The sequence below is a fragment of the Betta splendens genome, chromosome 5, assembly GCF_900634795.4.
Source record: "Betta splendens chromosome 5, fBetSpl5.4, whole genome shotgun sequence".
Lineage (NCBI taxonomy): Eukaryota > Metazoa > Chordata > Actinopteri > Anabantiformes > Osphronemidae > Betta > Betta splendens.
The window spans coordinates 10,769,931-10,782,073 of NC_040885.2; the positions used below are offsets into that span (position 1 = coordinate 10,769,931).

A 12,143-nucleotide genomic window follows, 5' to 3' on the forward strand; every position below is an offset into this window, starting at 1 on the left:
CTGTGTGAAGCATAATGCTCCTTTTCTTCCTGTCTGCTGTTACTTGTTGACATATGGATTGAACGGTTCCAACCCAGCACACACACACACAATTTATACTATGGCGCCCCCTGTCGATATTATATGGTAGTGGTTGTTCAGCCAGTGGGAATGAATGAACCTCCATGGATGTAACGCTAGAGAGGCCACGTGACATGGTCAAGTTTGAAAAATTTGAGTTTCCTCTGCCAGTTTCTCACATTCAGAATAAGGTTGCAGCCGTCCGGTGGTAACGGTATCCGACAGATGAAGACACAATGAAATGTCTGATTCTTAAAATTCTACCAAGACTTACTTTTAGCTGTAGTTGTTCATACTATACGTTTGAGAATATTGTGCCTTTATTCTGAAAGGAACCGCTCCGGAAGTCTTCGCGCTGTCCTCTTGCTGAGCGGAAGCTACGTTTGCGCCTCGTGTTTGACACGTTGGTCTGGTTCCAGTAAACAAACCTAGCGTTACTGATACTTAAACGGTCGTTTCTAGCGTGTACAGGTCAACGTATAAACTCATTTCATGAACACACATCATTGTGTAGAGGTGATTTTACGCCAACGTGACTAGCGCTTCCCTGATTTTGCCCCTAGCCAACTTTTTGAGCTTCCTAAAGCTAACTTTAGCCGTGATCACAGCTGTTCATCGCAGTGTTCAACTCCTGCACACAGAGTACTCGGCCGCGGCTGTGTCCGGTGATACAGCATGTCCTACCAGGGAGATGGCGCAGACCAGGGTCCTGAAACAGCGGGAGCGTCGCCCTGTTCCTGCGCCGAGTCCGAGGCCAACGGCGTGGACGCGATCACGGTGACCATTGGAGCAACGGTGCCCACGGGGTTCGAAGTCACTGCTGCAGAGGAGGTCAAGGAGAAGATCGGGGTGGAGGCGACGATCAGCAAAGACCGCGGTCGCATATACTTTCCTATAACCACCGACAAGCTTTTTCAGGTAGACATTCTATATATAAGGGTCTAATTTCCAATATAGTTGCATGTGTATAAATAAATATGTAATAACCTGCTTTGTCACTGCAGGTTCATCTTCTGAGGTCTGTGGACAACCTGTTTGTGGTGGTGGAGGAATACAATCACTACCAGTTCAAGGAATCAAAGGTAGTTAATCGTACTAATAATGTACATTGTAGTGTATTTTGTAATAATGTACATGTAGCTGTGTTGTAAAGAATGTGATGTAAAGTGCATTATTTTACCACAACCACACTACTACAGGAGGAGACGCTGATGGAGTTGCAGCAACTTGCCTCCAAGCTCCCATGGACTAATGCCTTAGAGGTCTGGAAGCTGAATGGCAGCCTAAAAAAGAGAAGGGGACACCGGAAAGGAGGGAACGCCGCTAGAGGAAAACCTGACACTGAAGCCCGGGACGAAACTGGGTCTGAAATGGAGCAGCAGCCGCCGCCGGCTGACACCACGGCCGCTTCTGAAGACCAGATGGAGGTGGAGGCCTGTGCACAAGCCTCAGACGGGGCAGCGTCCGGGACCAGGCCCCTCAAGTTCCGCGTGACGTGCAACAGGGCCGGCGACAAACACAGCTTCTCCTCCAACGAGGCAGCCAGAGACTTTGGAGGGGCTGTTCAGGAGTTCTTTCAGTGGAAAGCAGACATGACAAAGTTTGACATCGAGGTAGGCTTGCTTGCTCACACTGGAAGGATGGAAAGCCAATACCAGCGTTTAGGCCAAAAACTACTCACTCAACATGGCAACAATGGCATAAGCTTAGGCTTAGGGAGGGACAAAAATAACAAACATGAGCAAACCTTTCCATTATGACAAGCTGTTTTAGATTTAGTTTTAGTACTAGTAGCCATAATTTAAATGATTGGTCTGTGATTGTTCAGGCTGTCTAGTCACGTACTGTTTGTGCCTGTACTGTAGGTTTTATTAAACATACACAATGAGGAGATGGTGATTGGCATCGCACTCACAGAAGAGAGTCTTCACAGGAGAAACATTAGTCACTTTGGACCCACTACGCTGCGGTCTACGCTGTGTTACGGCATGCTCAGGTAAATGCGGTTAACACACGGTGATGTCACACAGATACGCACATCCTGGTGGATGACTACATTCGCATTGATATCACAAAGCCTAAAGTTGAGTCACAAATAACTTTTTCACTCCTGAACACTGGCGACACGGACCATGCTGTGTGGTGGAGCAGATGCCAGTGTCGCAAAAAGAGGAAGAGGAGGAAGAATTAGTGACAAAAATAGTGTCAAGCTGCAACCACACCATTGCTCAGCGAACAGTGCATCCATTTGTTCGCCTGCTCCCCATTACACAAATTTCCACACAGGAAGACAAATGTGTGGAAAAAGAGGAGGAAATGAACATATATTATTTTCCATTACACAGTTACAATTTGTAACGCTCTAAGAAACTAGAAAATAATGAAATATTTAGAGAGTTAATGTTTCTATTAAAGATCATCTCATATTTACAAATTTAAAAAATCATTGCTGTATAATTGACTATTCCTGTAACACACTCTACTGACGTTCTGGTTTTGACAGACTGTGTAAACCTCAACCGTCTGATATAATACTGGATCCAATGTGTGGAACTGGAGCTATACCACTAGAGGTGAGTCAGAAGCCAAATGCACTAAGCAACATTTGCAACATATTATATTATTTACTAGGTAATTTACTTTTGGGTAACATTTTAATTTGTAGTTTGTTCACTTGCACCAGTGATAAAATGCCTGATTATCATCTAGCGCTAGGTTGTAATACAATGCGTTTACAGTGCTCTTGGCTCATTTGGGTTCTCTCACTTATGTGAAGTACCTAATTACCCTATGTAATATCCAACTCTGGATCAACCCTGGTAGTTTTTCGATGCTATCAGGAAATAAAAGTATTTTTTCGCCTTATCTAGATTGGCACAAGTATTTCCCCATCCCCTAAGCTCACGCCTACATCACGCACATGAACATGAACTCTGCACTGGCTGTAGATCGTCATGAGTCATTCCACCAATGGTCCTGAGATCACAGGAGTGGTCCACAGTGTAAACTAACTAACTGTGTATTTTGTTCACCAGGGGGCCATTGAGTTTAGCAGTTCGTTCTACATCGCTGGTGACAACAATGACATGGCAGTAAATCGCACAGTCAACAATGTATGTCACATGCAGAAGAGGAGGGCAGAAAAAGGCCGGTGAGGAGGTGGTTCCACGCACGGGCTTGTGTAGTCGATGGACACGTTTCGTGAACCACTTTGTATCTTTCCGAACAGCGTGTCCGGTTTGCCCATTGACACGGTGCGCTGGGATCTGTGCAGCTTGCCGGTACGGACCAGCTCGGTTGACATCATCATCACTGACATGCCCTTTGGCAAGAGGTACCTGAACAATGGGTCACGTGCCAGAGTAAACGCTTCAAGGAAATCCTCTAATCTCTCTAACATAACATTGTGGTTTTAGTAGCTGAACATTCAACTTCATGTTGATTTTGTTACATTTACATTGTAACTTCTCTCTTGTATTGTCTTAAAGAATGGGCTCTAGGAAGAAAAACTGGGACCTCTACCCTTCGTGTCTGAGGGAAATGGCTCGTGTGTGTCGACCTGGCTCTGGAAAGGCAATCTTGTTGACGCAGGACAAGAAATGTTTTTCCAAGGTAACCATATCTCACAAAAAGCAGGAAATTCTACAAATACACTATGATAAGTTGTTAACGCAACAAGTCTTGTCCTGCCACCATCTTCCCTGTAAATCAGTGGTTGTTAATCTGGAAGCAATGTTAATCTGGTAATGCACTTTTTACCAGTGAAGGCGGAAGCAAAAGGAGATGTTTGTGTCCTGCAGTACATTAGTAAGTGTAGTTTTACAAGTGTGCTGCAGCCTGCAAGTCGCAAACGATAGGTAAACACTCTGGAAGAGTCTAAACCCAAGTGCCCACACGGTTCAGCGAAAACAACCTAAAACCTCTCCTACACTAGCACAAGCACATCGTTACAACGTCACGCCGTGTTACGTGTGCGGCTGAGGTCTGGGCTTCATACTCCAGGTAGCGGCTCAGGTCCAGTAGGGCCAGGACACATCTCCGGCCTGTCTAAGGCTGGTTCTGGCCGATAGCATAGAGTTGATGGGTGCTAGAGCTGTAGCATAGCGGACAGCAGACGTTTCACAGAAAAATCGCCTTGTTCGGGTCCACCCTGTTTACCTGAACCTAGAGGTGTGGCCAGATTAAAGGAAAGAGGAGTTTTTAGCTGAGTCAGCTGCCATCGTTTGCCCACACAGCATGTCTGGACGATTGTGCGCTAACTAACGTGTAACCTCCTTATTTGCCCTTTCTATATTGAAGTACATTTAGTAATTCATGGAACTAGACAGGCGGCCGCAGTGTTTCCTACTCTGACCAACATTACTGCGTAATTTCTCAACTGCCGGGAACGCAAATATGAAACCACTCATCGGTTTCTGGAGCATTTGCGTGTTGAAATTGCTTCTGCTTTAAACATCGTTGACATTTTTGACCAGTTCAATTTCGTTATTGTCAATTTGAAAGGTAGCCATTCAGCATTAGGAGCAGGTTATGTAATAGTGACAGATATAACATGCAAAACTTTGATTTATGGTATTAGGATTTTATTTGTGGATTAGATACTTAAGGGATCATCAGTGGTGTAGGATTTCCCCTCATTTATCACATCTTGATGACTCTTTCGTCTCTTTATCCTCCACTAAGTCACCTTCAGTTGTATACACAGTATTTACGTAGTTACCATGACGCAATGATCAATTTTAGCAATACAGGTTTAAAACCGCTGAGTGGAAAAGATCAGCCAGCTGGACTTGTCTAAGCAAAGCGCCTAGACTTACACAAAACGTCTTATTTGTTAGTTTGCCCTCATGTGATTTATGTGGTCCCCAGGCTATGAGGAGCATAGAAGGGCTGTGGAGGAGGCTGCACACGGTTTGGGTCAACGTGGGGGGTTTACATGCTGGAGTCTACCTCCTCAAGCGCACGGAGGCGGCGTTTGGCCAGACTCCTGAGGACGTCTACGAGTGACCAACAGCTCCTATTGAACAGGAACAGGAAGACAAGGAGTGCTCCTAATAACTCACACCCTTTGTTTATTTAGAAAAAGCTGTAAAATTAGAACTATATTACTCTTCACAATTTGAGAAGTGTGTGCCAAGTTATTATTATTTTTGTATTTGGTTTCATGTGATGAATCCACAACTGGAAAGAGAAAAGCAGCAGAGCTTTAATTGTGTATACATCATATTTCATTGGTCGCTCTGGTCGATCTGATTAATAAAGTTCTAAACTAAACGTCACCCTGTGTTGTTATTAATACGTTTGTGACATTAAGGTTGCCACGTACACTAACATAAAAACTTAAGCTTAAACGCAAAAACAGCCTGATAATAATAATATAATATGAGTGATATAATATGAGTGAAATATGAGCAGCTTTAAAGGAGCAGTTGCTGCTAGAATAAACCAGAGGTCACGCGGACGTGAACGTGCAGCAATGAACACACACGGGTTGGGAGGCTACAAATTAACAGACATAGATATTAGGTCAAATGGGAAATGTTCACGTCTATAATAGTGACTCATGCAATAACACTACGCTAAGTCACGGCGGTGTACGTGAACGTCTGCAGATTTCCTTGTAACGCGCCCTCTACAAACCGCCCCGGGGCATTCCCACTGGGAAAGTTATTGATTTACCTGTTCGTAACTAATGACAAGGAACTGGAAGGAAGTTAAAATAAACCGTATCGAAAGGTAGTCGGTCTGGTGGCTTTGGCGAGGCTCGCGCTCGTGCGCAGCCTTTCCCGCGCGGGCACAGCGCACCCGCGCAAACTTTTGTTCACGTAAGTCTTGAAACTGTTTGACACGTTTATATATTGGGAATCGGAGCACGTGTGGTTTTCTTTTATTCTGCTGTGTCTGTCAAACCACAACCACTCGGCTTACGTCATCCAGTCGCCATTGAGTGAAAGAGTGACGCAACCGTGGGTGAGTCTGGTATATAAGCCATAGAGGTCGGAGATGCCGCCAGTAACGTAACGCGACGGAAGTAAACACTGCGACATGATCTGGACGATCTTCCTCTTCGTTCAAGCTCTCCTCCTTTATTTCGTCCTCACAGGCAGATCGAGGTGAGTCCCTGCTATCTTCACATCAATACTATGACACTTACCTGAGACACGAATATTAAAATAAACATTGAAGCTATTTTGTGCTTGTTTTTTTTTTTATTTGGACTTTTGCTCCTTTTGGTTTTTTAGTCTTGATGGCGTGAAATCAGCCGCTGGTTGTAATGACTAGCCAGGAGATGAAGGAAGCCTTATTAACATCAGAGTTAACCTCTTTATTGCCTTGATTTAGAGCTTGTTTAACTGAAGGAATGTGGTTCAACTCGTGTCTCTGCTCTAAAGATTTGTACCTCACTACTTTTCGTTTTCCTTTACCATAAAACTAAAACAGTGTGATTAAACAGATGTACTTCATGCTATGCAGTGAGGGACTATGTAGTGTCATTTCATTGCTTACTATATCTTTCCAACACAGCAGTTTGTAACATTGCTGTTAAATCGGGACAAACGCACCTTTTCAAAGTAAAAGCATGCCAGTGTGTTTATGGGATGAGACAAAGCTATTATGACTGTTTATTTCTAATGGTTTCCTCAGATCCGCCAAGGAGCCGCCTCTGGACAAAGGTTTTATCCCCTGGTTGGGCCACGCACTGGAATTTGGAAAGGATGCTTCCAAGTTCCTGAATCGAATGAAGCTGAAACATGGCGACATATTCACGGTGAGGAATTTGACTGATATTTAAAGCGGCTTCACCTTTGTGTGGCTGTGCTGTTTATTATTGTAACCACTGCCCTGAACAGAGATCTGATGCTGATGAGCGCATAATGGTGGCTTGTCCTCATCATTCCCCTCTATTTCCTCCTGCAGGTCCGAGCTGCCGGGCGCTACGTGACGGTGCTGCTGGACCCACACTCGTACGACGCCGTCACCAGCGACTCCCACTCGCTGGACTTCACGCGCTACGCACAGGTGCTGATGGACAGGATCTTCAACCTGCAGCTCTCACACCAGCAGATGGCGAAAGCGAAAGCCATGATGAGAAAGTACGTCCCCCGTTAGTAAAAACCCACAGAAAGCTTGTTTTATTTTCACATCGTGTGAATGTGGAAGCTGCCCACTCAGGTCTCATGGATAGAGTGTAATGATCCGTTTCACTATGGATCTTGTAGGGCACAATTCCTGTTTTGGGGAATCTTTTTTTTTTAACCTTCGGGTTTGATAATTACCCGGTTGCTCAACTCTGTTTACTGTATCACAGGTCTTTTTTTCTTGGCACCTGTCAGTGCTTATTTTCAGAATACAATAGCCGTGTTACCATTAATATCACGGGTTGAGCAACTGGGTCAACTGTGAGGCTTCAAAGTTTTTGCTGTTGATCAATTTCTCAGGTTTCGCAAAGATAACAATCAGGATCATACGACTTCCATGCGTCGCTACAGTCACAGTTTTTTATCCTCTAATCTAATCTTTTTGTGTCCGCAGGCACTTTATGGTGGCGAATGCGACGGTCCTCAACAGCGCCGTGAACAGACACCTCCGAGCCCTGCTCCAGGCAGAGATTCCTCAGAACCAGAAGGACTGGAAAGACGAGGGACTGTTCGACTTCTCTTTCAGAATACTCTTTAAGTACGACACGACCCACGCCTCCCACACACACACACACACACACACACTCCTAACTAGGCCAAAAGAATCACGCACTCATGTTGAGTCCTCCACTAAACAGTTTACACAGTCAGTCCTTAATGTCCTCTGTTTGTAAACACAGATGGAAAAATGTAGGATACGCTTTGGCCTGAGCTCGCTGCTCATCCTGGGGCTGGTGGATGTCACCGAACACATCATCGCCTCCCATTATAACAGATCCTCAGTAAACAAAGCAAGCCGGAATGTGACACAGTAGAAGATAGCATTGTTTACTGTGACGCAGTGACACTCACCTTAGAAAAGATTGTGTGGCCCAGTGGAAAAGTACCGCATAGGCTGAAAGGGATCGCTCACGTGTGCGCTAAAAATAATAGCTGGACTGGTTTTACTGTATATCTATTCAGAAGAGAGACGTTCGCAGCTCTGGACTGTCCCACATACTGTACTGTACTGGTGTTCTCTGGTTCTGCAGGACGGGGTACCTGACGCTGTTCGGAGGAGAAAAGAACAACAACAGCGCCGATCCTTCAAGCGTCTATGAGGACTACAAGACGTTTGACGGGCTCTTAACCAAAATGGCAAGAGGCACCTTGAAGTCAGGTACCTGAACCAGCACAGAGGCAGGTGACCGGTGGGAAGCTGAGTTCCCTCTGGTGTTTTTAGTTCACATGAATGAAAGGATGAAAGCAGTGTTTTGCTGATATTAGGCTTTATGGTATTAAACCTTTCTCCCACCTCCATATTAAACATAGTTCTAGTTTGTGAATATTCTCTACACGCTCCTCAGCATTGATATATGATTCATAAAGAGTGCAAAGAAGAGATCAGCACCACCACAATCCCCGACTGAGATGAGGGTGCTGCATCCTCACTGTGTGTCATTGTGATGATGTGACATGGTCTATGCAGCCTCACTCTGCTTTGTTTTAGCGTTGCCATGTCATTTGCTCAGTCATTTGCTCGCATAGCGTCTGGAGTTTGACTTTTAGCAAATCACAGGTCATCATCTACAGACTGTGATCTAACTGTTATGACAGCGAAGCTCACTTGACTGTCGTGGCTCCCCCCGAGGCCGTGCGCCTGACGTGTCTTTGTGTATCCTTGTTTAGACAGTGGCCGATCAACAGTTATTAATGAGCACATCCTGCAGTTACCTCATCCACTATGTGTGTGTGTGGGGGGGATGCGGCGTTCGCATTAAGCCTCGCTGTTTATGTTTTGTCTGTGCTTCGCTCTCTCACTCTATGATGTTTACTCATGTGTGACAGGGGAAAAGAGCACCGCTCAGAGGGTCCGACGGAGGCTGTGGGAGCTGCTGGCTCCAGCAGGTCTGACCGAAGACTCGGGGTCGAGCCAGTGGCTTCACGCCTACAGATGTATATTACAGGAAGGGGGGTCCGACGAAGAGACACAAAAGAAGGCTGTACTGATGCAACTCTGGGCCACGCAGGTGATTCTGACATCAGAGCACAAGCATTGATGAGGCTGTAGAAATGTTTCCTGTCTCTAACGCCTGACATGGTGAGGTGCAGTGCCACTCTTTATCACACGGGGGCGCTGTTCGCCACAGCCTTCACGGGCCGCAGTAATTCAGGTTCTTCTTGACTTTTCACTGAACTTGTAGGGTCACTGGGTCAAATTGGGATATTGAGTTCATAATTTCCCCATAAAGCCTCTTACTCATCCTTTTGTTGCACTTCTTTTCTGTTTTTGAGTCACATTTCAAGTTCTTGAAAAGTTTTAATTTGAGTCAGTTATTAGCATATTATATTTGATAATGTCACTGGAAGGACAGAGGACGATTTATGCAGCGCTGACACAAGGCATCACACTCAGTATGTGTGTCTGTGCGAGGCCTGTGATCTAACACTTTGGACATGGTCTTGTGCTTGTGACGCATCTTGTAACTGAATGTAATCACAGTGACTTGAGAGGAAATGAGAAGTTGATTTATTTACTACGTGATGTTTCCACAGTGTCTTGTTCCACAAGCACGGTTTGCCCAAAGCCTAAATTACTTCAGAGTGCCGCTCTCGGAAGCTGGCAGATGGTCGGGGACCTCGGGTTTCCAACGGCTTTCCTTATTAAGTCAACCATTACTGAGCCGTGCTTTGCTAGTAGTGAGACTGTCCAGAGCTCAGCCCTCCTCATGCCAGACACACTAAAGGAAGCTTTTCTTCTTGTCACCACTGATCTATTACACCTGTTACATTTAATTAAACTCACTTTTGCCTATATTACAACTTGAACAAAAGACAAACATGGGAGATTCGTATCTACTGTTACGCAACGACCACCTGTGCTCGCGCCGTGCAGCGCCAGCAGCGTGTGAACCCATCCTTTTCATTGTGTTTATGCGGCTTGTTGTTTGTTTCCAGGGAAATGTTGGTCCTGCTGCATTTTGGCTTTTGTGCTACTTGTTGACAAATCACGACGCGCTGATAGCGGTGAAGAGGGAGTTCGGCCAGATCTCGCAGATGGAGCCGTCAGAGACTCCTCTCACGGATGGAACTGTGCAAACCCCCGTGTTTGGTGAGCGCTCCATCACAGTTTGTGTAAACAGAACATGTATATTGGTAGTTGGTGTTGTCTGCAAATTACAAGGGAAAGAACAAAAGTTCGGACAATTTCTAAATATTTATATCTGCTTGTTTTTAGTTATGAACCAACCTTATTTATGTCCCACCCCAGATAGCGCCTTGGAAGAGACACTTCGGCTCACGGCCGCACCCTTCATCACAAGAGAGGTAGTGCAGGAAAAGATGCTTGTGATGGCACATGGCCAGGAATACCTGCTCAGGAAAGGAGACAGGGTGTGTCTGTTCCCCTTCAACAGCCCTCAGATGGACCCCGAGGTTCACCGTGAGCCACAGGTTTGTTGTCCTATCTCATTAAAGCAATAGCTCTGCTGTTTCTAACCTGTACGCGCTATTTAAAGATTTCTGTGCTACCAACAGGAATAGTAGCAATTGTCTTTGGGGTGAGTTGGGGGCAGATATAAATGCAATTAGCATTAGCTGTTGTTTATGTAAGGTGGAATCAACACCTATGCGAGGCTGACCCTGTATTACCCAGTGAGAGGTCAAACTCGGAGCTGTGGAGCATGGAGGGATTAGCTGAGCACAGGAACAGCACCACAGCTAATAGGCGTGGGAAGGACATTGAGAAGACAGCTTTAAAAATATCTGCCCACCAGAAATAGACAAGCAGGCGTTGCACATATGGTCTCTGCAGGCGAGTTCCTTTTTTGTTGATTGCATTTAATGTCTCCTGATGAATGTGTTTTCCTCTTATAGAAATTCAAGTACGACCGTTTCCTGAACGCGGACGGATCAGAGAAGAAAGATTTTTATAAAGGAGGGAAACGACTGAAATACTACACCATGCCATGGGGCGCAGGGACCAATGGTTGTGTGGGAAAGCAGTTTGCCATCAATACCATCAGACAGTGAGTGTCCTAGAATCCATGCACCATGTGGCTTTAGGAGCGCTTAACATCTCAGAATGTTTTTTTTTCTTCTTCTTTTTTTTGAATGTCCTAATTTTGTGTTTTACCTGTGTTTACTCTCGAGGTTTGTTTACACCGTGTTGACTAACTATGACTTGGAGCTGTGTGACCCACATGCTCAGGTGCCAGAGGTAAATGCCGGTCGCTATGGATTTGGGATGCTCCAACCGAAGGGCGACCTGCTGGTCCGATACAAACCAAGGAAAACACACACTAGGGCGTGAAAAACAAGTCGAGCTCATATGATTGAAACACATTTCAACACTTGCACATTGTTTACTTTGTAAATAGTACTTTTTATTTAAATTATACTGTGTTTTGTTATTTATCAATAAATGTGAATAATGCATTGTGCATAATCTTGTGTTGTCAAATTCATTCAGTGATTAGTTCAAGTCCACAGACGCATGTAGTAAAAGTGAAAATAAGGCATTAATATATGACCAGTGCTCCCACTGTGCCTGTGGTTGTGTACAGTATGTCCCATACAGGCCGTGAGCACAAAGAGCTGTCTGTACTGTAAACGCACATTTGTCTCCCTGGCTCCCGCCTGCTGGATGCAGAGTGAAGCTGAGTGGAAAGTTTAGATTTATGGCTTGTGGAACGCAACTCATCACTAACTAGAAGCAGCAGATCTACAACGGACTGTGCTGTGCAGGCTTTTATTATACATTTAGTCTCAGCTTAAGTTTCCCTCTAAACTGAGCTGAATGCCTTTAATAGCACAGAAATATTATAATAATATTATTAAATACTACATTGTTTCCCAGTTTCATTCACATCCACAAGCTGTGCCACACTGAACTGTCTCTTAAATATTCTTGAGAGCACTTCAACATATTTGTATTTACTTGGTGTTTTTTTCTATTTGAGACTC

At 44.9% G+C, this 12,143-nt stretch overlaps 2 protein-coding genes across 3 annotated transcripts; both read left to right on the forward strand.

The window, feature by feature from the left end:
• Positions 1 to 417: 417 nt before the first annotated feature.
• thumpd3 (THUMP domain containing 3) lies at positions 418 to 5,339 on the forward strand. The gene is made up of 9 exons (XM_029151786.3): positions 418 to 978; positions 1,065 to 1,142; positions 1,260 to 1,673; positions 1,926 to 2,056; positions 2,564 to 2,633; positions 3,096 to 3,211; positions 3,290 to 3,394; positions 3,549 to 3,672; positions 4,930 to 5,339. The coding sequence occupies exons 1-9, from the start codon at positions 736 to 738 to the stop codon at positions 5,065 to 5,067; spliced, it is 1,419 nt and encodes a 472-aa protein (XP_029007619.1). The 5' UTR covers positions 418 to 735; the 3' UTR covers positions 5,068 to 5,339.
• Positions 5,340 to 5,801: 462 nt separating this feature from the next.
• Positions 5,802 to 11,625, forward strand: LOC114856271 (prostacyclin synthase-like). 2 transcript variants are annotated; one of them, XM_029152087.3, is made up of 10 exons: positions 5,816 to 6,173; positions 6,706 to 6,829; positions 6,979 to 7,154; positions 7,594 to 7,737; positions 8,231 to 8,358; positions 9,027 to 9,208; positions 10,137 to 10,290; positions 10,450 to 10,631; positions 11,055 to 11,206; positions 11,331 to 11,625. In XM_029152087.3, exons 1-10 carry the CDS (start codon positions 6,106 to 6,108, stop codon positions 11,488 to 11,490), a joined length of 1,470 nt encoding a protein of 489 aa, XP_029007920.1. In that variant the 5' UTR covers positions 5,816 to 6,105; the 3' UTR covers positions 11,491 to 11,625. The 2 variants fall into 2 exon arrangements, with proteins under 2 accessions (XP_029007921.1, XP_029007920.1); XM_029152088.3 differs by lacking the exon at positions 11,331 to 11,625 and having other exon boundaries at positions 5,802 to 6,173; positions 10,792 to 11,200.
• The last annotated feature ends 518 nt before the right edge of the window (positions 11,626 to 12,143 follow it).